The sequence below is a fragment of the Felis catus genome, chromosome A2 (assembly GCF_018350175.1).
Source record: "Felis catus isolate Fca126 chromosome A2, F.catus_Fca126_mat1.0, whole genome shotgun sequence".
NCBI classification, from domain to species: domain Eukaryota; kingdom Metazoa; phylum Chordata; class Mammalia; order Carnivora; family Felidae; genus Felis; species Felis catus.
This window is the reverse complement of record NC_058369.1, coordinates 62131167-62151184: the sequence shown is the minus strand read 5'-3', so window position 1 is coordinate 62151184 and position 20018 is coordinate 62131167. Positions and strand designations below refer to the sequence as shown.

General features: G+C 57.2%; 1 protein-coding gene across 2 annotated transcripts in view; it reads right to left on the bottom strand.

Moving 5' to 3' along the window:
* Positions 1-296: 296 nt before the first annotated feature.
* ADCY1 (adenylate cyclase 1) overlaps positions 297-20018 on the bottom strand; it is a 112147-nt gene continuing 92425 nt past the window's right edge. Inside the window, exons 15-20 of one of the 2 annotated variants that reach the window (XM_006929062.5) lie at positions 18008-18124; positions 17402-17548; positions 16796-16894; positions 10783-10897; positions 9607-9731; positions 297-7904 (exon numbers count right to left, since the gene is read on the bottom strand). In XM_006929062.5, the coding sequence (XP_006929124.2) occupies positions 7578-7904; positions 9607-9731; positions 10783-10897; positions 16796-16894; positions 17402-17548; positions 18008-18124 (930 nt within the window). In that variant the 3' untranslated portion in view covers positions 297-7577. Of the gene's footprint in view, positions 7905-9606; positions 9732-10782; positions 10898-16795; positions 16914-17401; positions 17549-18007; positions 18125-20018 lie in introns of those variants that run through there. The other variant, XR_006594050.1, reaches the window with a different exon arrangement.

Sequence of the window (20018 nt, the reverse complement as noted above, 5' to 3'; positions counted from 1 at the left end):
GCCTGTTGATGTGGCCCCCCCACTCCCTGCTGTCCCCTCTTGGTCTGTTTCCACGGGAATCCCCAACCAGGGGACACTCACCGGTCTGAGGAACCAACCCCAGGTAGTGAGTCATCTCCCCAGAGACTCTTGCTGGGAGTAGAAACTCCACGGCCAGTGGAGGGGTAACTGAGGCCCAGGCGGGGGCCCCCCCGCACTTTGTAGGAGACCACCGTCCCCCTCAATGGTCAGTGAGGCAGGAGCCACTCCAGATCCCGCCCATGACCATGTGGCTTTCAATGAAAACCGCCACAAAGTTTAGTCAAGCAATTTTTTCCTTTATTTTTGTTAAATAAGATTCCAGAAAGTATAGTGCAAACACTCAGTAGAAAAGTCGCAATTAAGAAATGTACATTCACGTTAACTTTTCAGTCTGTTCACCTCTTTGTTAATAAAAATAGGACCACTCAGTTCTCTGTCTCGGTTGAACCATCTTGGAAAAGACCGGAAGGTACAGTGAGGGGCTGACGTAAAAATAGACCCGTATTGATTATACAAATCTATCGAGAGAAGCTATCCGGTGACCGTGAGCCGGCGTCACTCCGACCCCGTCACCTGGTTTTGTGTCTGAAGAACTGTTCTCGAGTGAGCTCGTGGGCGGAGAGCCCGTCCCCGTGCCCATCCACTCTGCCTTCCGCATTGGGACACGGCCACAGCCGGCGGGACGCGGAGGGTGCGGGGCTCACACCACCTTTCTTGGCAAGTGAGGAAACCCCCCAGGGTGGGCTTTGGGTTGACCATTGGCGAGAACGGAAGCTACTCTAAGGTGGTGGCGGTCACGTGTTACCTTCCTTGTGCAAGAGGGTGTGCAATCGTGCGGCCGGGGCGGGGCGGGGAGGAGGGGCGTCCAGGCTGGGACACGCTGCATCATTGGTGCAGGCGCTGCTGCCCGGACTTGGGCCCCAGGGTGCGCTGTGTCGCGGGGACGCTCTGCGGCCAGCCGGCAGATGGCCCGAGACGGGCCCGTCCCTCTGCGCGTGATGCGTGTTTTCAAGTTAAAAGTGGGTTCACACACGTGGGGGTTTCACGGCATGCAATTCTGAGTGCACGTGGCTTGCAAGCCCATAATTTGTACAGGGTGAAGGCAAGACCGCGCGGCCCCGCAGGACGGATGCTCCGGGGGCGTGGCACCCCAGGGTGTGCAAGGGACGCAGTGGACTTCCTCAGGCTCCCCACGGCGGGGGTGCGGCAGTCCCCTGAGACGTGTGCTTCTGTCCAGGGCCCGGGGTTGGGTGGGGCCGCTGGTGGGAGGTGAGAATCGAGTTCTGGCTGCTGGTGGGCCCATGGTCTGGGCCGTGGGGGGCGAGAGCACACAGACGGGGCACTCAGAGGGGCCGTTCCCACAGACCATCCTGCACGTTGCACACGACTAGTGAGCCCGAGCGGTCGGCCAGGTCTGGGGGGGCTGGCCTAGGACAGCTTCTCTGTTTACACATCAGTCCCCGGCAGGTGATGCACACTGTTTGCCTCTGAGCTGCCTAGGGCGGAAGGGGTCAGGGCCGGGGAAGCTGAGGACCCGGCACCTCCGCGACCCGTCTTGCCTTCCACGCCCACCCGGAGAAGCCTGCCCTTGGCTGTCCTCCGACCTGCAGGAGGGACCCTGCCCGCCCACAGCGGGCCAGGAGCGTGAGGCACTGGGTGGCTGTGCCATCAGCAGGGACATGGCAGACACGGCCTTCCAGGGCTCACACGCCTTCTGACCAGGACTTGGGGGCCACTTGGCTGCATGTACGTGGGGAGGCGTGTGTGTGGTCTGGGGGTTTCTGGGGGCCCCTGTCTGCCTGTCTGACACCAGAGAGGCCTCGCAGGAAGACTTGGGCAGCTGTCCCCCCGCCCCTCCGCGGTTTGCTCAGGCTAGGACAGGTGGGCAGCACACAGATTTAGGACAGAAAGGGATGGAGACAGGGTTCCTCAGGCTTGGAGCAACCTGGTGGGGGCGGCGGTCGAAAGCACAAGATGCTGTGCCAGGGAGAGCAGGGTGCCAGGTGAGGCCGACCCGCGCCCGGGGCACAGCCGCGGGTGGCTGGCCACACACCACTCAGAGCCGGCCCGGGTGCGGACCAGCCGGGAGCTCCATCCAAACCAGCAGCGTCAGCCGAGGGCGGGGGGAGGGAGACAAAAACCAAGGGCTCGGGACAGACAGGCCCTGCCATTCTGCGCTGTGTGATGCCGCTCAAGTCAATAACCTCTCCGAGCCCCGGGGTGCCTCAGGACACCGCGGGGCACGCAGCTCAGGGAAGGGGCCCTCAGGGCCACCAAAGAGGCGCTGTTTCCTTCGTCTGTGGCCACGTGGAGACGTCCAGACGTGTTTTCACCCCGGCCCTTCCCGTGGTTATCCGAGCGGAACCTACAGAATCCAGTGACGTGTGGGGAGGAATGCACAGATTGCACAAAGGAATCGAGGTTGTGTCCGGAGCGACCTCACCCACAGGGCGTGGCCGCCCCTGTGGTAGGCGCGCTGACCGCTGACAAAGTCACCCAAGAGGGCCCTGTGCGTGGACGTCTGTCTGCACGGCCGCGGGCAGCCGACGACCTGGCCTCCAGCCGTGAAGCCAAAAGGCAGGCGCCCTGCTCCCCGCCAGCTCCTCGTCCAGGGTTCCTGCCCCCCACCTACGGGCCCCTCTGCAGCCTCCGTGCACAGGGAGCCCAGACGGGCTGAAGACAGAAACCACCACATCCAACAACAGAACACGGGCAGTTTGTTGCCTCGATGGCCCTGGGCTTCCTCACCGACACGGCAGACAGAAGGTTCTAAGAACATCAGGAAGAGACTCTGCTCCTGTCTACGGCCGGACACAGAGACGCCGTGTGGGGGCCACGGCCGCTCTGCCCCTGCCCCTCCTCGCCTCCCAGGGCTGGGATTTCTAAGGGAAATCAAGGCAGGACACACAGGGACAGTCCCACCAAACGCCTGGGGGCAGGCTGGCTGCCCCCCAACTCAGTCTGTTCTCTGTGACCCCATCTTAGCCTCAGGAACACACCATCGGTTTGTATTTTGCTCATGCCAGACCGCGTATGCACACACACACACACACACACACACACACACACACATGCAGACACGCACTTGCACACACATGCACATTTCACATCCGTGCAAGAACACACACGTACACACATTTCACACCCGTGCACGGGCGTGTGCACACACACACACACTCACCCATATACATGCACACATGCGCACGCACATACACGCACATACGCACTGATGTGAGCAAATCATGGCTCCAGCACAGCAGTTACAGTTTATCTGTGTGAACAGATCTAACGGGAAACAGACGGATTACATCTGCAGGGAAATTAAGAAATTTGAATGTAGGAGTCGTTACCATAAAGCCCTTTAGGGAGCTGTGGTCCCCAGACGTGGCCCCTGCAATCACGTTTACTCCCACGAGGGGGACAAGCAGGTGACATGTGTCCCCGGCACTACAGGACCGGCCTGCAAGTGCGCACAGACAGCAGCCGGCTTCTGGAGCTGGGCGTCCCTGGGAGCGTCCCGAGGGCACAGGGTCTGGGGCTGGCACCCTGCCTCGTGCTGCTGGCCACACCAGGCTGTCCCTCCCACCACGGGCACTCTGCATTGCTACATCTGCTGCTGCGAGGCCCCCACGGTCTCTGGGCACAGGGCCTGCCTCTGGCTGCTTGCCACCTGCCACAGTATCGGGGACCCGGCCCCACCCAGGGGCCCACACTCCTGGGACCAGCTGCCAGTGCCGACCCCACACCTCCGGAGTCCAGCCTGGCCAAACGCACAGGTAGGAGTATATTCCTTAGGCTGAGCCAAACGGAGCCTTCCTGAACGTCTGCCCCTTGACCCCATCCCCACCCCGCCCTCCAGGACGGGGGTCCTCAGGCCACCCCCAGCTGACCTGGGACCTGATTTCAACCCACTCCAGCCTATGACTCGTGAAGACAAACACTACCGCCAGATGCCACAAGACGACAGGCCACACCCCACGTTTCCCACGTCCCATCAGAGGGTGTTGGGGCTCAATCGTCCCATGTGAACTTTCAAAGCAAACGCAGCCGGGCAGACAGGAGGTCCAGGCGCCAGGACGGGGCCATGCCCTCTGCTTCCAGCCGGCCACAGCTGCCCCTTAATTTCACCAAACCAAACATTTTAAAATCAACAGCTTCTAAGAAGGTGGACTTTTTGTTTTTGTTTTGTTTTGTTATGTTTTTTTAATCGAAGCCACTACAAAATCGGGGTCAAGTCAGTTTCCGGGGGTGACTTTCCATACAGCCGACAGGCCTGCACACTTCAGAATTCCATGTGTCAGCTGTGACCCAGCTGGTCAGGGGGCCGCTCAGTGCCCGGCAGTGGGGGAGCACCTGCCGGGTAAGCCGTGCATGGGTGCGGTGGGCGGGGCCTGCCTCCCAGGGAGGGACCAAAAGGACCCGACTCAGGGAGTCACAGGTACACAGCGCACAAGGGCACGTGCACATACATGCCGGGATAGAGACGGGTCCACCAGACCGAGACAGAGAAGGGCAAAGCCAACCGGACCCTTCCTTCTTGAGTGGGACAAAGCAGGGGTTCGGTACGTCTAGGCTGCTGATGGGGCCCAGCATGGAGCTACAGGGGACCCAGGGTGTGTGCCTCTGAAGGCTGGCCGGGTCCTGTCTGAGCGCGAAGCCCGAGTGTCGACCAGGCTGAGTGGGGAGGATGGGCGTCCCGGCTCTGAAACACACGGAGACAGCCTAAGGGGAGTCACTGATGTGCACAGACCCCAGCCTGCCCTCCCTGTGTCCCTCTGCTCCCTGTGCCCGGGGCACCGACAGCAAAGCCCATGAAGGAGCCTGAGCTGGGTCTGGAGGAGGGGCTGGGGGGGCCCTGGAGGTGTCGGCCCCCCATAGCATGGCTCGACTTGGGCACACGTGTGCACATGGCTTGTGTCTGAGTTACCGGTCTGCTCTGCACCGGGCTTGGTTCCACATGTTAAAGTTGTTATTGCTTCTAGTGACAGAAGGTGTCTGGAAGCTCTGGTGGCTTTGGAGTCTGATAAAAGTGCAGGCTCGGGGGACCTGGTCTGTGGGGGGTGCCGCCCTGCAGGACACAGACCCTGTGGAGTGGACCACCCGGCCCCATGGTCCGTGGAAGCATCTGGAAGTTTGGGGTTGCTCTCTAGGCTACTGAGGTTGCGCGTAAGCAGCACACAGAGGGGGCGCCAAGGGACACCCCAAAGTGCCCCTCAAGCAGGGCGTGGCTTCCCCAAGCAGAAACGCGGGGCCTTGGGAACATCGCACGTCTGGGTAAAGGGTGTCATTCGCACGGTGATGGGCTGTTCTCATTTTTGGTGGGAGCGAAGGGGTGTCGTGTGAAACACTGTGCTGTTTACAGAGCATCTCAAATAATTCAGAGAGGACCCCACGCGAAAGGCTAACGTTTGTCCGTGAACGCTATACAAGAGTAAAAACAAGTAAGGCAATATCCTACAGTCCCATCCCAAGTACGGAGGAAGATGGCACGCAGCGACCGCTGAGGCGGCACACGGATCCTGCACCCCAGGGAGCCGCGGGGCTGAGACGCTGGTGACCGACAGTTGCTCGCTCGTGGAGGCGGGAGCCTCGCTGCTGGAGTTGGTCACAGAGGTCGGCTGCTCCTGGTTCCGTGGACCCCGGGTTGGGCCCAGCGAGGCCAGAGGGCCACTGAGAGTCCCATGGGCGTCCACCCGCCTCTGGAATCTGCCGTGCGTGTCTGGGGAGCCACCAACCCATCTCCGCCAGCTGAGGACCGGGGCCCCGAATCTTTAACAACAACCTCATGCTTGGGCCGTCCTGATCGCCCGGCCTCCACGTCCACTTCGAGGGGACACGCGGTCCCACTGGGGCCACCCGGGGAACTCAGGACCCTGCCTCAGCTGAAGGCCCATACCCTCAATTCCTATAAAGTCCCCTCTGTCTTGTGACAGAGCACGTTCACGAGGTCAGGCCACAGTGCCATCCACCGCTCCCCGGCCCCCAACCTGCCCTGGGTGGAAGACGGGCCAGGTCCCCAGCCCTGCAGCTGGGTGCAGACAGGCACATGGGCCACATGCTCACAGGACTCTTGAGGTGACTCAGGTTCCCCTGAAGGAATCATGCCATGTCTCTAAATGTGGGCAGCCGGGGGGGGGGGGGGGGGGAGGTGCGCAGGCCAGGCCACTGAGACCTTGTCAATGTAGCGATGGCTGTTGCTGGCCAGCAAACAGCTTGTTCTCAGGAGGGAGGCTGTCCACCCACCCACTTCTGTCCTGAACCTGCGCGGACTGCCCTGCAGAGCCCCCACCCGGCAACACGGCTGGGCAGGGTCGCCCCCCACGGAGCATGCCACGCCTCGCAGGCCTCCAGCGGGAGCAGCCTGGGGACATCCCCGGGAGCAGAACCCCCAGGCCCCTTCACTGGCTTCAGTCCCCCAGAGTCCCCCGCACTGCATGCTGGAGCTGCAGGTCAGGACTGGTCCCCAGATGGACTTGTCTGCCCAGACCCCCCTCCGGTGCCAAAACGGCCTTCCTCCTGCGGTCGGAGCTGAGGCCCCCGAATGTCTCGTCCGGGTATTTCTGGTCCGTCCTTTCCCCTGGCTGCTGCCCTGTGCCCCCAGCAGCACATCCCGGCATCCTCGGTCTGCCCCTGCACACATAGGTGACTCCCAGACCTCCGCACAGTTCCCTGCAGGGGGCCAGACACCCGCACGTGAAGCCCAAAACTCACTCCAAGACTCCCCGTCCGGCCGCTGGTTCTTCCACCCTAGAAGCTCTCTCTGGGTCGTGAGGTTCACTTGTTTCAAAATCCATGCAGGCTCATGTTGTAAGTACTGGAGACCAAGATGACCAGCACGGTGACCAGAACAGCCGGGGTCTGTAGGAACCGGTGCCGTCAGGGGTCAAGGGACAGCACAGTGCAGAACAGGGAGGACGCTGGTCTTGATGCAGAGACATGGCTCGGGGGCCCGTGAGTTCCAGAAGACCCGCCTCTGGCTCTCAGCAAAGACCGTTCTGGAAGGAGGTGTCCCCACCGCCTGCGCAGCCAGACAGGGGGCTGGTCTGTTCTCCCTAAAACCGCCCATCAAGGGCCCAGCCATCTGGGCCACGTTCTTGCCCTCACGGCCCTGCCGAGCAAGGCCTGGCTTCCATCCACACAGGCCCCACCACACAGGGTTCATGGTGCATCTGCCTAGGGGCACACTAGCGCTCACGCCCGCCGGCCACAGCTCCGCGGCTCTGGCTGAATGGAAGCCCGCAGCCCCGCAGGATGTCCTGAAGGGCCCAGAGCCTGACGCTGACCCGGCCGCTCCCAGGCAGCTGCTCCTTCTCTGCCACCGAGGAGAGGACCGCATGAGCACAGTCCCGTGAAAGCCTCAAGTCCACGCGGGCAGGGCTGCCCCTGGCCCGTCACTGCCCGGCTGCTTCGGGTCATGCCTGGACAGCTCCCCTTCCGCAGCCCAGCCGCTGGCACCCGGCCCGGCTGTCGGCCGGGCTGGTCCCTGCTGGAGCCCCCGAGGCCCAGACGCCCCGCACATTTGTGCCCTGAGCCCCCGGCAGCCAGCGTGGGCTCCGCTAAGCCTCCTTCCCAGCTGCTCCGGGGGGCAGGTGCTGGCCGTGGGGGCAGGGGGGGAGCCCTGAGCCCTGCAGAGCCCCCATCCCGGCTCTGACCGGGAGGCCGGCCATGGAGGACACCGGGGGTGGGCCCGTGCCCAGTCTGCCCTGGAGGCCGGCTCGCCCGTAGCCACACACTTTCCGCTCCCTGGCTTGGGAGCCGTTTCCATCCGTCCTGCCTTCCAGGAAGTACGTCAGCATCTCACCCTTGCCCTTGACGCTGACCTTCCCGCGGCACACGAAGCGGTAGGTCCCCCGGCGCAGCAGCCGGTGAACCTCCTCAGTCACCTGCAGCGGAGGAAAGCAAGCAGGCACCTCTCTGGGTCGGCGGGTGAGGATCCTGGGGAGGGCCGCCCAGAGACTCCCTCCTCCACCCGCCACAGCCTGTCTCCAGCATCATAGAGAGCCGGGGACCCGAGGGGCCCCGGGAATCCCCAAAGGGACAGCCCGGGGTCTCGGCCGCCTGCACACCAGCCAGCCATGGGCAGGCAGGAGAAAGCAGTGCTCTCCAGGGGGAGGCCCGGGCACCAGCCGGATGCCTGGGCGGGACCAGCTCCAGCGGCTGACAGTGAGGGGCGGGACACACAAACCTGCATCGCTAACATCTGGGGCCCTCGCTCGCTTCTTTGAGGAAAGAACCAAATGTCCAATTGGGACCCAGCAGAAGAAGGATCCCATAAGAAGCGTTTACTGGCTGGTGTGCTCAACATGGGAGGGGGCCCGAGTGAGGGGCCACTGACAGGAGAAGTGTCTCCGGGAACAGAGGTGGTCAGGGCATGTCGGAGCCCTGGGACCCTGAGAGGCAGGCACCTGGATCAGAATGTGGCCACGCAGGACTTGCAGAGACCTACATGCAGCATGGGGGCGGGGGCCACGGAAGGGCAGTCCCTGTGGTATGACAGTGGGGCGGGGGAGGCAGGTACTTCGTGGAGAACGGCCACAGTCTATGGCGAGGGCTTGCTGGAATCTGATTTTGGAAACTTAGTGGACCTGGGACAGTGGCCTGGCTTCACCAAGGTCCCCCTACACGTGTGACCTGTCCTGGGGAGGCCGCAGGGTCCTGGATGGCAGGTGGGGTCACTCAGTGCCTTCGAGCTGTTCACGAACCACACACGGTGATGCGGGAAAGTGTGCGACAATAAAAGAAATTCAAAGGAAGGACTGCAGACGTGCAGACGCACCTCAGGGCATCCTGCCCTGTGTTGGGCACAGCTCTCCTGACAGTTTAAACCCAGGAACCCAAGGGCCTGCCAGGCACCTGAGAGGGACGTAGCACCTGCTGGATGCTGGCGGGGCGGGGGGGGCGGTGGAAGGAACAACTGAACACGCAGATGCCGGGGAGCTGGCAGCCTCTACATAGCTCTCGAGGACCTTGCGAGGCATCAGGGCAGAGGGGGAGGCCAGTGCTGGACCCGGGGCCGCTGACAGAGCGCCCTGCATTCACTGTCCCGGTCCCATGGGCCCCCAGAGGCCAGCAGCAGCCACACAGAGGGACAGGCCTCCTCCCTTCAAGGCCCCAGGGCCTGTGGTGTGAGCCCCCGCAAACCTGACCGAGGTCCCGAGAGCCACCCACAGCCCTGCACACCTGGGAAGAGCTGTCACTGCCCCCAAGCCTTGGGGTGGCCGGTCCAGGGGGTCAGGGCCAGGCATCTCACAGCACCCTCCCTTCAAAACCCCAGGAAGCCCTTCCCTCTAAGGCAGCCGGGCAGGTGGGCAGGGTCCTGGATGCCAGAGGGGCTCACTGTCCTTGACTGGGACCCCAGCCCTCACCACACCCCCAACTCTGCACACGGCCATGAGGGAGCCAACCCCCGCGGCCACAGACCAAACCAGACAGCAACGACCTCATGCCCCACAGGCTGTGGACACGCTGTGCTGGGCGGCATCCCGTCCCTGCCAGGCCCTGGGGTTCAGGGCCACCCACTCCCGCCAGGCCGGCCCCCGCCTCCTGCGCCTCGTCTCCCAGCCTTGGCACTCGTGGTGAACTGACCTGGATTCTGCCCTGGACGCCGGTGCTGTCCATCCGACTGGCCACGTTGACTGTGTTCCCCCAGATGTCGTACTGCGGCCTCCGAGCCCCGATCACCCCGGCCACCACAGGGCCTACGTTGATGCCTGGAAAACAGCATCAGCACCGTCAGTGCCGGGAAGGCTTCCGAGGGCAGGAGCTGCCCCTCTTGGGGTCGTGGGGTCCCGGGGATCCTGGCACAGTGTCCAGTCCGAAGGGGCCGTTTGGAAGCCTGGGTGTACGGCCCCATCTTCATCCTGAATCCCATTCCCTGGAACGGAGACCCCATACTGCTCAGACGCCTGGCCTTTCAGGATGGCAGTGCACTCCCCCACACTGCTGTCCCCTTCCATTTCCCTGGCTGTGACCCCGCAGGTCTCATAGGGTATGGGGCCCGGAACCGTTCACGCTATTTCAGGGTGCTCTGAAGTGGGGAACAGAGGCCCCCTTCTCTTCACGTGGCTCAAGGTCCGAGTGCCCATCACCCCTGCAGCCATCCCAGAACTGGGGCCTCCTGGCCCTGCAGAGGCCACATCACGTCGCCCCACACCGCACCCCGCACACTTTTCTGGGTCAGCCACAGGCACTGCGTCCCAGCCCAGCAGTGGGGTGCCGGTGTGGTATGCAGGACGCGGGGCCCAGACAGGGGCCCAAGGGCCACTTCCCCCACAGCTGGTGGGCCGGGCTCCCTGCTAGGTCCTCATGGGGGAGCGGGAACAGAATTTCTGTTTCCTGCCACGTCACTACACGCGGTGGAGTCCCGGCCAGAGGAGAGAGCAGGACACAGGGACTCGGGCCGGGCAGGCGCCAGGTTCCACAGACCCCTGCCGTCACCCTCACGCTCAGCCTAGCTCTTAGGATTTTTACTGGACACTGGACGTCTGAATTCTAGAACCACCACAAGCAAACATTTTTGGAGCATTCCCCCACCCCCACCCCCCGCCGCCCCCGCCCACCACAAGTGGACTTAAGTGTTTCGTGAGCTCAACAGCAACCCTTTGGGTCTCAGGTCCGGGTCCCAGGACCCTTTCAGAGGCAGCTGTCCCTGTGCCCCCAGGCTGCCCCTGGGAGGTCTGCCCTCCCTCCTGGACAGGAGGGGCCAGGCCACCAAGCCCTGGGTGGGGCAGGAGCAGCGTGCTGGCGTCCGAGGCCACATACCCACACGGAGCACAAAGTCGTTGTAAGACTGGTAGTTGATTTCATCCAGGACGTCGAACATCTCGATGGCGAAGTCAGCCAGTGTGCTCAGGTGGGAGGAGATGCCCTTCTTGGCCTGCACGGAGCAGACGGGGGGCGGTTACCACACTTGGGGGGTGCGACCACATGTGGGGGCTGGGACGCTCCGCGGGCACCCCGCCAGGGACAGAACCTGACCCCACGGGCACAGCAGCGCCCCGCCCACTGCAGGCTGGGTGGTGGCCTGGTGTCAGCCCCACGGGGTCGTGGGTGCACTGCCGGCACAGAGCCTGCTTAGGATTCTTTCTCTCCTCCTCTCTGGACCCCTCCCCAACTCAAGCGCATGCTCTCTCTCTCTCAAAATAAACTTAAAAAAATATTCATTTGAGACAGCCCCTCTTGTGTAAAACAAAGACAGCCGTCAGGTTTTTCTCTTCTTGTGACAGTTCAAGGTTTCTCATTTTTCTCTGTTTACGGGTATTTTACTAGTCCTCGAATAAAGGGAACAGACGCTTTAAAAAACTTAACTGACTTAACTCTTGTCCGAACGGGTTAAGGTCTATCGGTAAATAGAGCAGATGGCCTAGAGAGTCCCGTAGACTGTGCCCCTGCCCCCACCCCACAGTTTGCCTACTGTTCACATCCTGCGTCAGGACCTTTGTCGCCACTGATGTGCCCACAGTAATTCACTATCGTCAACTAAAGTCCACAGTTTATATTATGTGTGTACGTTCTATGCATTTTCCCAAATGCGGAGTTTCGTGCACCCACAAGAGTAGTTTTACTGTCCCGCCAGCTCCCATGTCCGCCTGTTCATCCCTCTCCCCCAACCCCGCTGGCAACCCCTAATCCTTCCAGGTCCCCATGGTTGTGCCTCTTCCAGAATCTCCCGTAAGTGGAATCACACAGTACGTAGCCTTTCCAGATCTGCTTCTTGCCCTAGTAAGATGTATTCAAGTCTCCTTCATGTCCTTCTGTGGCGTGAGAGCTCATTTCTTTCTAGAGCTGACGGACCGTAGTCTGTTATCCATTCACCTACCGAAGGGCGTCCTGGTTGCTCCCTGGTTTTGGCAATTATGAGTAGAGCTGCTGTAAACATCCGTGTCAGATGTTTCGTGGCCCTAAGTCATCTGTCCCTTTGGGTAAATACCAAGCAGTATTGCTGGAACGTACGGTAAGAGTGTATTTAGTTCTATAAGAAACCGCCAGACTGTCTGTCCCCCACAGCGGCCGCCCCACTCTGCGCTCCCACCAGCGGTGAGCGTCCCTGCCACTCGGCGTCCTCACCAGCGCTGGGAGTCATCAAGGTTCTGGCCCCTCTAATCAGTGTGCGGTGGTGTCCCATTGTCTTAATTCGTATTTCCTTGCAGACGCCTGATACAGAATATCTCTTCCAATGCCTACTCATCATGTGCAAGCGACATGTCTGGATTTTGTGCCCACTTTTTAACTGGGTTGTTTTCTTATTCTTGAGTTAGGGTTTGATGCAAGCCCTTTATCAGAGAGGTGGTTTGCAAAGATTTTCCCTCAGTCTGTAGATTGGCGTTTCATGATAGTATTTCCTGCACATATTTAAAATTTTCAGTTAGGTCCAACGTAATGATGATTTTTTCCATGGGTCATCTAAACACTGATCACAGAGGTGCCTGGGTGGCTCAGTCGGTGAAGCACCCGACTCTTGATTTCGGCTCAGGTCACGATCTCACAGTTCATGGGATCAAACCCCCACATCAGGCTCTGCGCTGACAGTGTGGCGCCTGCTTGGGATTTCTTTCTCCCTCTCTCCCTGCCCCTCCTCTGCTCACGCTCACTCTCTCTCAAAATAAATAAACATTAAAAAATAGCTTGGGGACACCTGGGTGGCTCAGTCAGTTAAGGGTCCGACTTCGGCTCAGGTCATGATCTCACAGTTTGTGAGTTCAAATCCCACGTCAGGCTCTGTGCTGACAGCTCGGAGCCTGGAACCTGCTTTGGATTCTCTGTCTCCTTCTCTCTTTGCTCCTCCCCTACTTGTGTTCTGTCTCTCTCTGTCTCTCAGAAATAAATGTAAAAAAAAAAATAGCTTTAAAAAATAAAATAAATAGGGGCGCCTGGGTGGCGCAGTCGGTTAAGCGTCCGACTTCAGCCAGGTCACGATCTCGCGGTCCGTGAGTTCGAGCCCCGCGTCGGGCTCTGGGCTGATGGCTCAGAGCCTGGAGCCTGTTTCCGATTCTGTGTCTCCCTCTCTCTCTGCCCCTCCCCCGTTCATGCTCTGTCTCTCTCTGCCCCCCCCCAAAAAAATAAACGTTGAAAAAAATAAATAAATAAAAATAAAATAAAATCAATAAACACTTAACACCAACCCAAGGTCACCTTGATTTTCTCATGTGATTTCTAGACGTTTAACACTTCTGCCCTTCACATTGAGGTCTATGATCCATTCTGATGTAATTTAACCCATTTTGTGTTAACATCTCTCTAAATACAGGTGTGTACTTGTTCTGGCACTGTTTGCTGAAGATTACCTTTGCTCCATTCACTCTTCTGTCAAAGAACTGTTGACTCTGTCAATGGGGGTCTGTGTCTGGGCTCTCTATTCCATTTCGTTGATCTAGTTGTCCATTCTCCCCAACACCACATGGTCTTGCTCATGGCAGCTTTCTTTCTAGCAACACTGAAGTCCGTAGTTCAGTTCTCCAACTCTGTTCCACCTCTGCTGTCCTGTGTTAACGGCTCTGTGTGTTTTGCCTCATGTAAACTTAAGGCCAACTGGTCAATATCACACAGTGACACGCTGGACTTTTGAGCAGGATTGCAGGAAATCTATAAGGTCAGCAATAACCAGCCTCTTGACCTTGAGTCTTCCTATGCAGGAATGTTCCTTCTACACCTGTTTGATCTCGATTTCTTGCATCAAAGTTATACACTTGCCCTCATAGAGATCTTGTTATAATTATTTTTTAAATGTGTACCTAGTATTTAACTTGGGGGGGTATGCAAATATAAATGGCACTCTTTAATTTCAAATTCCACTTGGGCATTGCTGGTATGTAGGGAAGTGACTTTATTAATCTTGTTTCTTGTGGTTGCTTATTATAGACATTTGGGAGATTCTTTTTTAATGTTCCACATAGATAATCATGTCATCTGTGAAGAGACAGTTTCTCCTCCCCAGTCTGCATACTTTTACTTCCTTTTTTTGTCTTATTGCACTAGCTAAGTCTTCCAGTATGAACGTTGACTAGGAGTGGTGACAGAGCATTCTCGCCACGCTCCTGACATGAGCATGAGGCTTTGTTTGTCATCATTAAGTATGATACTAAACTACACCTTTTTGTAGATGTTCTCTACCCAGTTCACGAGGTTTCTATTTGTAGAGTTTCCTTACATTTGTTGTTTTTTAAATCAGGAATGAGTTTGGATGTTGTCAAAATGGCTGTTCTGCCTCAATTAATTGATGTGATCATGTGATTTCTCTTCTTTATCCTGTGGATACAGTAAATTTCATTAACTCATTTTGAAATGTTGAACCAGCCTTGGTATTCTGAATAAATCCAACTTGTTTGTGGCGTATTATTCTCTTCATACAATGTTGGAGTCAACGAACATTTGTCAAAGACTTCCACATCCATACTCGCGAGAAATACTGGCCTGTGATTTTCCTTCCTTGTAATCGATCTGGTTTTCGCATTATTGTAATACTGGATCCATAGAAGGAGTTAGAAAGAAATGAATTAGAAACTTCTTTTTTCTGGAAGAGAGTTTATAGAATTTGTGTAATCTCTTCCTTAAATGTTCAATGAACACATCTGGGCCAAGTGCTGTTTTGGAAGGTTACCAATTATTGGTTCAATTGTTTTAATAGATACGGTCTGCTAATATTTTTTATTTCCCCTTGTTCAAGTTTTGGTAGATTGTGCCTTTCAGAGAATTGGTCCACTTGGTCCAGATTATCACATTTGTGGGCACAGAGTTGTTCATAACATACCTTTTCATCCTTTTACTTTCCATTGATTCAGTACAAGTGAATATTTCTAATATTAGTAACTTGTGTTTTCTTTTTTTCTCAGTTAGCATGGCTAGAGGTTATAAACTTTTTTGATTTTTCAAACAGCCAGCTTTTAGTTCCATTGATTTTCTTTGGTGCTTACCTGTTTTCAAGTTCATTGATTGTGCTCTGATGTTTCCCCCAATGCTCACCACAGATTTATACTGTTCTCCTTTCTGTAGTTTGCCAAGGTGGAAGCTTACACGGTTGATTAGGGATCATTCTTCTTTTCTAATATATGACTTCAGGGACGTAAGTTTCCTTCGGAGGGCCTGCTGCATCTCGCAGGTTTTGTTCAATTGTATTTCCATTTTTAGTTAGTTCAACATGTTTTTAAGACTTCTCTTGAGAGTTCTTCTTTGACTCATGTCATTTCGACAAGTGTTGCTTAATAGGCAAATAAATAGTTTGGAATTTTCCAACTATGTCCCTATCGATAGATTTCTAGTTTAATTCCATTTGGGTGTGAGAACACACTTTACATGATTTCAATTGTTTTAGACTCATGAAGGTGTGTTTTATGTGCTCTATCTTGGTCAGTGTTCCGCTTGAGCATGGGAAGAATGTGTATTCTGCTGTTGTTGGATGGAGTTGTCTGTGGGTGCCAATTACATCCAGGTGCTTGATGATGCTGTTCAGTTCAACCATCTTTGCAGATGCCCCCTTGGACCTGCCAGTGACCTTGGGTGCTGCAGTCTCCAACTGTAACAGTGGGTTCATCGATTCTTCCCCGTGATTCTATCTGTTTTTGCCTTACGTATTTTGACACACTGTTGTTAGATGTATACATGTTAAAGATTGTTATGGTTTCCTAGAGAATTGACTCCTTTATCATTTTGCAGTCTCCCTCTTTATTTCTGTCTCATAATTTTCCTTGATCTGAAGTTTGCTTTGTCTGAAATTAGATCACTACTTGAATTTTGTCTTATTAGTGCTAAAAGGGTATCTCTTTCTACATCCTTTATTTTTAAGGTATCTGTGTCTTTAACATTTTTATTTATTTTTGGGACAGAAAGAGACAGAGCATGAACAGGGGAGGGGCAGAGAGAGGGGGAGACACAGAATCGGAAACAGGCTCCAGGCTCCGAGCCATCAGCCCAGAGCCCGACGCGGGGCTCGAACTCACGGACCACGAGATCGTGACCTGGCTGAAGTCGGACGCTTAACCGACTGCGCCACCCAGGCGCCCCAAGGTATCTGTGTCTTTAAAGTGTGTTTCTTGGGGCACCTGAGTGGCTCAGATGGTTGAGCGTCCGACTTTGGCTCAGGTCATGATCTCAAGGTTTGTGAGTTCAAGACCTTCACGGGGCTCTCTGCTGTCAGTGCGGCCACTTCGGATCCTCTGTCCCCTTCTCTCTCTGTCCCTCCCCCACTCGTGCTCTCTAAAATAAATAAACATTTAAAAACAAATAAATAAAGCATACATCTGGGTCTTATGCTCTTGGCCACTCTGTCAGTCTCCTTTAACTGGCATATTTCCACTCACATTTAAAATGATTACTGACATAATAATCAATGGATTATTATGAATTAGTATCTCCCATATTTATAACTGTTTTGCATTCATTGCATTTTTTTTTGACAACTTCCTCTCTTTTCCTATTTTTTTAGAGGCAACCTGAAGACATTATTCACAGCTCTGCACTGGGAAAGGGGAACACTCCACAGTGCCCGGCTGGCAGGACTGGGGTGCAGCTGGTCGGGAGGGAGCAGGGCTGGTGGGGAGGGAAAAGGGCTGGTGGGGAGGGGGCCAGTGGGGCGGAGCAGGGCTGGAGGAACCCCTGTTACTGGCCTTGGTGCCGATGTTCTATGGGGGAGTGTGTCTGGAGACAGCTGGCCACTGGATACAGCCCACGGGCCGCTGCTCTGACCCACTTATCAGGCAGACTGGGGCTCAGTGCAGAGCCTGCCCAGAGTTCCGGAGCAGTCTGGGGCAGAACTAGGACCCAGTCCCCGAGCGGCACTCACCTTGGTCCCAGTGGTGGGCGCCAGCCCCACAGCGGCCATGTAGGTGCTCCCGATGGTCTTGATCTTCTCCAAGTCCTTGTAAAAGTCTTTGTCCATGAGCTTTGTTTAAAACACAAAACTGTTCAACGTTACATAACATCTTAGAGAAGCCACTTTGACAGCAAGCACAGGGCAAGGGGAGCGAGTGCTGAGAAGCAGTGTGTCTTGTCTGTCGCAGGCACCAGACGAGGTCTGGGGCGATCTGAGGGGCTCTGGCAAGGGCGTGGGAAAGAGGAGCCCAGGAGGGACCGCACAGAGCACAGGCGTCCTGCAGTGGTGACCTCAAGGTCACCTGGAGGAGACGTCCCAGGGCAGGGAGCGGGGCAAGTGCAGACCCCAGGGTCGTCAGCCCAAACACCCCATTTACTAGGTAGGGGACAAGCGTCAGCACCTGCCACGGGAGCTCAGTGCCCACAGGTGGTGAAGAGCCCTCCTCCAGGATCAGGGTCTGCCTGGACCCCCCAGGGGGACAGAATGTATGAGCCTCCTCCCGGTTCCGTGTGCAGGGAGCACACCACATGGCGGGCACAGTGCAGACGCAGCCCCATAGCGGCCGGCGGCCCTCACCTCGTCGAAGTCTGCGATGATCTCGTTCAGGAGACGCAGACACTCCACCCCCATGTTGTTGCCGTCCAGCTCGATGTAGAAGTCGTCGAAGTTGGGGATGGAAGCAAACATGACGCCCACCTGTGAGTAGGACTGGTAGTACAGGTCCTGGGGGCAAAGTTCAGATCAGCCATGGCACCCAGCCATGGCGCCAGGGGTAGCACGCGGGGCCAGGGAGGTGGGTGGGGGGGGGGACAGAAAAACAGCCCTGGAACCCTGGATGCTCTCTAGCCAAAGCCGGTCAAGCTGGCCCTGCCTTCAGCCTTCGGGGTCTAAGGCACTGGCCAAGCCTATTGTTGAGTTGACAGTTGTGAGCCCTGCTCTGCCGGGTGGTGGGTTCCTGAAGCCCACCCTCCCTCCACGCAGGGTGGAGGCTGCTATGCTCTCTCCCAGGACCAATCCCAGGGGCTTCCCAGGGCCCAGCCCCACCTGTGGCCTGGGCGTGGGCAGAGGGGACCCACCCAGCCTCGGTGCTTTGCGATTTTAAGCAGAGACGTGATGGGAGGGTCACTCCAGGTGGGACCCCGGCCGGAGCAGGCGGGGTGGGGGGGCAGGAAGCAGGCTCACCATGTTGCGGGGGTTGGACATGAGGAAGTGCTGAGCCACGTGGGCCGGCAGGAGGTTGAAGAGAATCCTCTTGTTGTCCAACTTCACCCTCTCCATGTCATCTCTCTCCTCCTCTGCCTGGGGACAGACCCTGTGTCACCCACTGAGCACTTCCTTCCCCCACACCCCACGTAGGCTCCCCCAGACCCCTCCTAGCCAGGCGCAGCTACTCTCCTCAGGACCATCAGTCCAGCCACACCCCCGCCCTTGACCTAGGAGGGGGACCCTCAGCCCCTCAACCCTGCGTGACGTCTGATGTCCTGTCCTACCTTCCGCCAGAACCCTGCCAGGTCAGTTCAACCGGACCCCTCAGCCCCAACATTTCCCCTTTGGGATTTTCTGTCCGAGGATCCCCTGCCTCTTCCTTGGTGATAAGCCCCCGCCTGTCTGTTCTGTCCCTGTCCCAATGGCCCTGAATGATACCTGTCTTGCCACTGCGCACAAATGCCATGGATCCTTTTCCTAAAACGCCTGGGTCTCTCTAACCACCCAAAGTAAACTCCAAGGGCACCAATCGATGGTCTACACAGGCTCCTCTCCACCCCCACTGGGCAGAGCGGTTACATCAATGTCACTGGGGCCCAGAGGAACCACAAATTTCTGGGTTAAGTCCCCAGTGCTGATCAGCTGGAACTTTCAAAGGAGGAAATGGGGAGATTCAAACTTTCAGTGGGGCCTTCACCCCATTTCCAGAGTACACGCCCAGCCACCTTCTGGGGTCCAGACCATGAGACATGTGGGGGACCTGGGGTGCGGCACCTAGGTGGGGGACCTGGGGCGGGGGACAGATCCAGTATGTGCAGACTCCCTGGAGCAGGGGTGAAGCCCAGCGGGGCCCCACTGGGGTCTGCTGCTGGGCGGGGGGCGGGGGGACCTCTTAGCTCCAGGGCCAAGCACAGACTAATGAAGCCCGTGGCAGCAACCCCACCCAGCAGCCTGTGGCAGCCACACCGGCCTTCAGGGATCAGAGCCACCAGGTGGCCGCTGGCCACTCATCCTGGATCCAGCCCGACCTGGGAGAGGAGTGGCTCGGGGAACATTTCTAGGGTGCGTCAGCCCCATGGACACCGGACTCTGGGGATAGTGACAGTGGCACAGTGAGGCCCCACTGGCAGCCTGCAACCTGGCCTTCAAAGCTGGGGGTCGTGGGCACCACTCCCCAGTCCCCACTGCATGATCAGGTGACACGCTCCGGCTTCCTCATCGTAAAATGGATGTAAAATACTCAATTTTAGGGGCCGCGCTCCTCATCGACGGTTAGGGGAATGTGTGCTATCTACTCAACCTGGACTGTCCGTTCCAGGAAACTCAGTAAAACGTTTACCAATTAAAGTGAGAAGTGGGGGCTCCCAGAGGCAGAGCTGCAGCAGTGGGACAGGGGGACGCCCGGAGCGCGGGGGATGCCTGGAGCGCAGGGGACGGCGCAGCGGGCCGAGGGCCCCGGGCCTCCTCTGGGGGGGTGCGCTGGGGAAACAACCCAGGCCGTCTGTTATCCAGGAGCCTGGAGACGGGACAGGTTCCACTTCCCCCTCACAGCGGGCAGTCAGGCGGCAGGGGGCACAGCAGAGGGAGCCCAGAAGCAAGCTAGGAGAGGAGCCAGCCTCTGCAGGGAGGAGGCCGCGGCCATCAGAGCAAGGGGAGCGTCAGAAGCAAGCCAGGAACGTCCGCTAGGACACACGCAACTCATTACCCGTGACACGTGTGCACTGACAGCCACAAAAGAAAGCTTTTTGCAGGAGGAGATAAAAAGGAAGTAAACAGTAGTTTTACGATAGCAGTTTTACTCTGGCCCTAAAAATTTTGCTGTCCCTGAAACACTGTTTGTGTTAATGATACCTTTAGAAAAGCAATGTAACTAAATACGCTTTAACTTTGTAAAATAAAAAATCTTGGCTTATCACCTTGTGAGCAAAAGCTTTGGACTTACGTTCAGTTTATTTCAACGGACTTAACAATTCATGGAGACTTACAG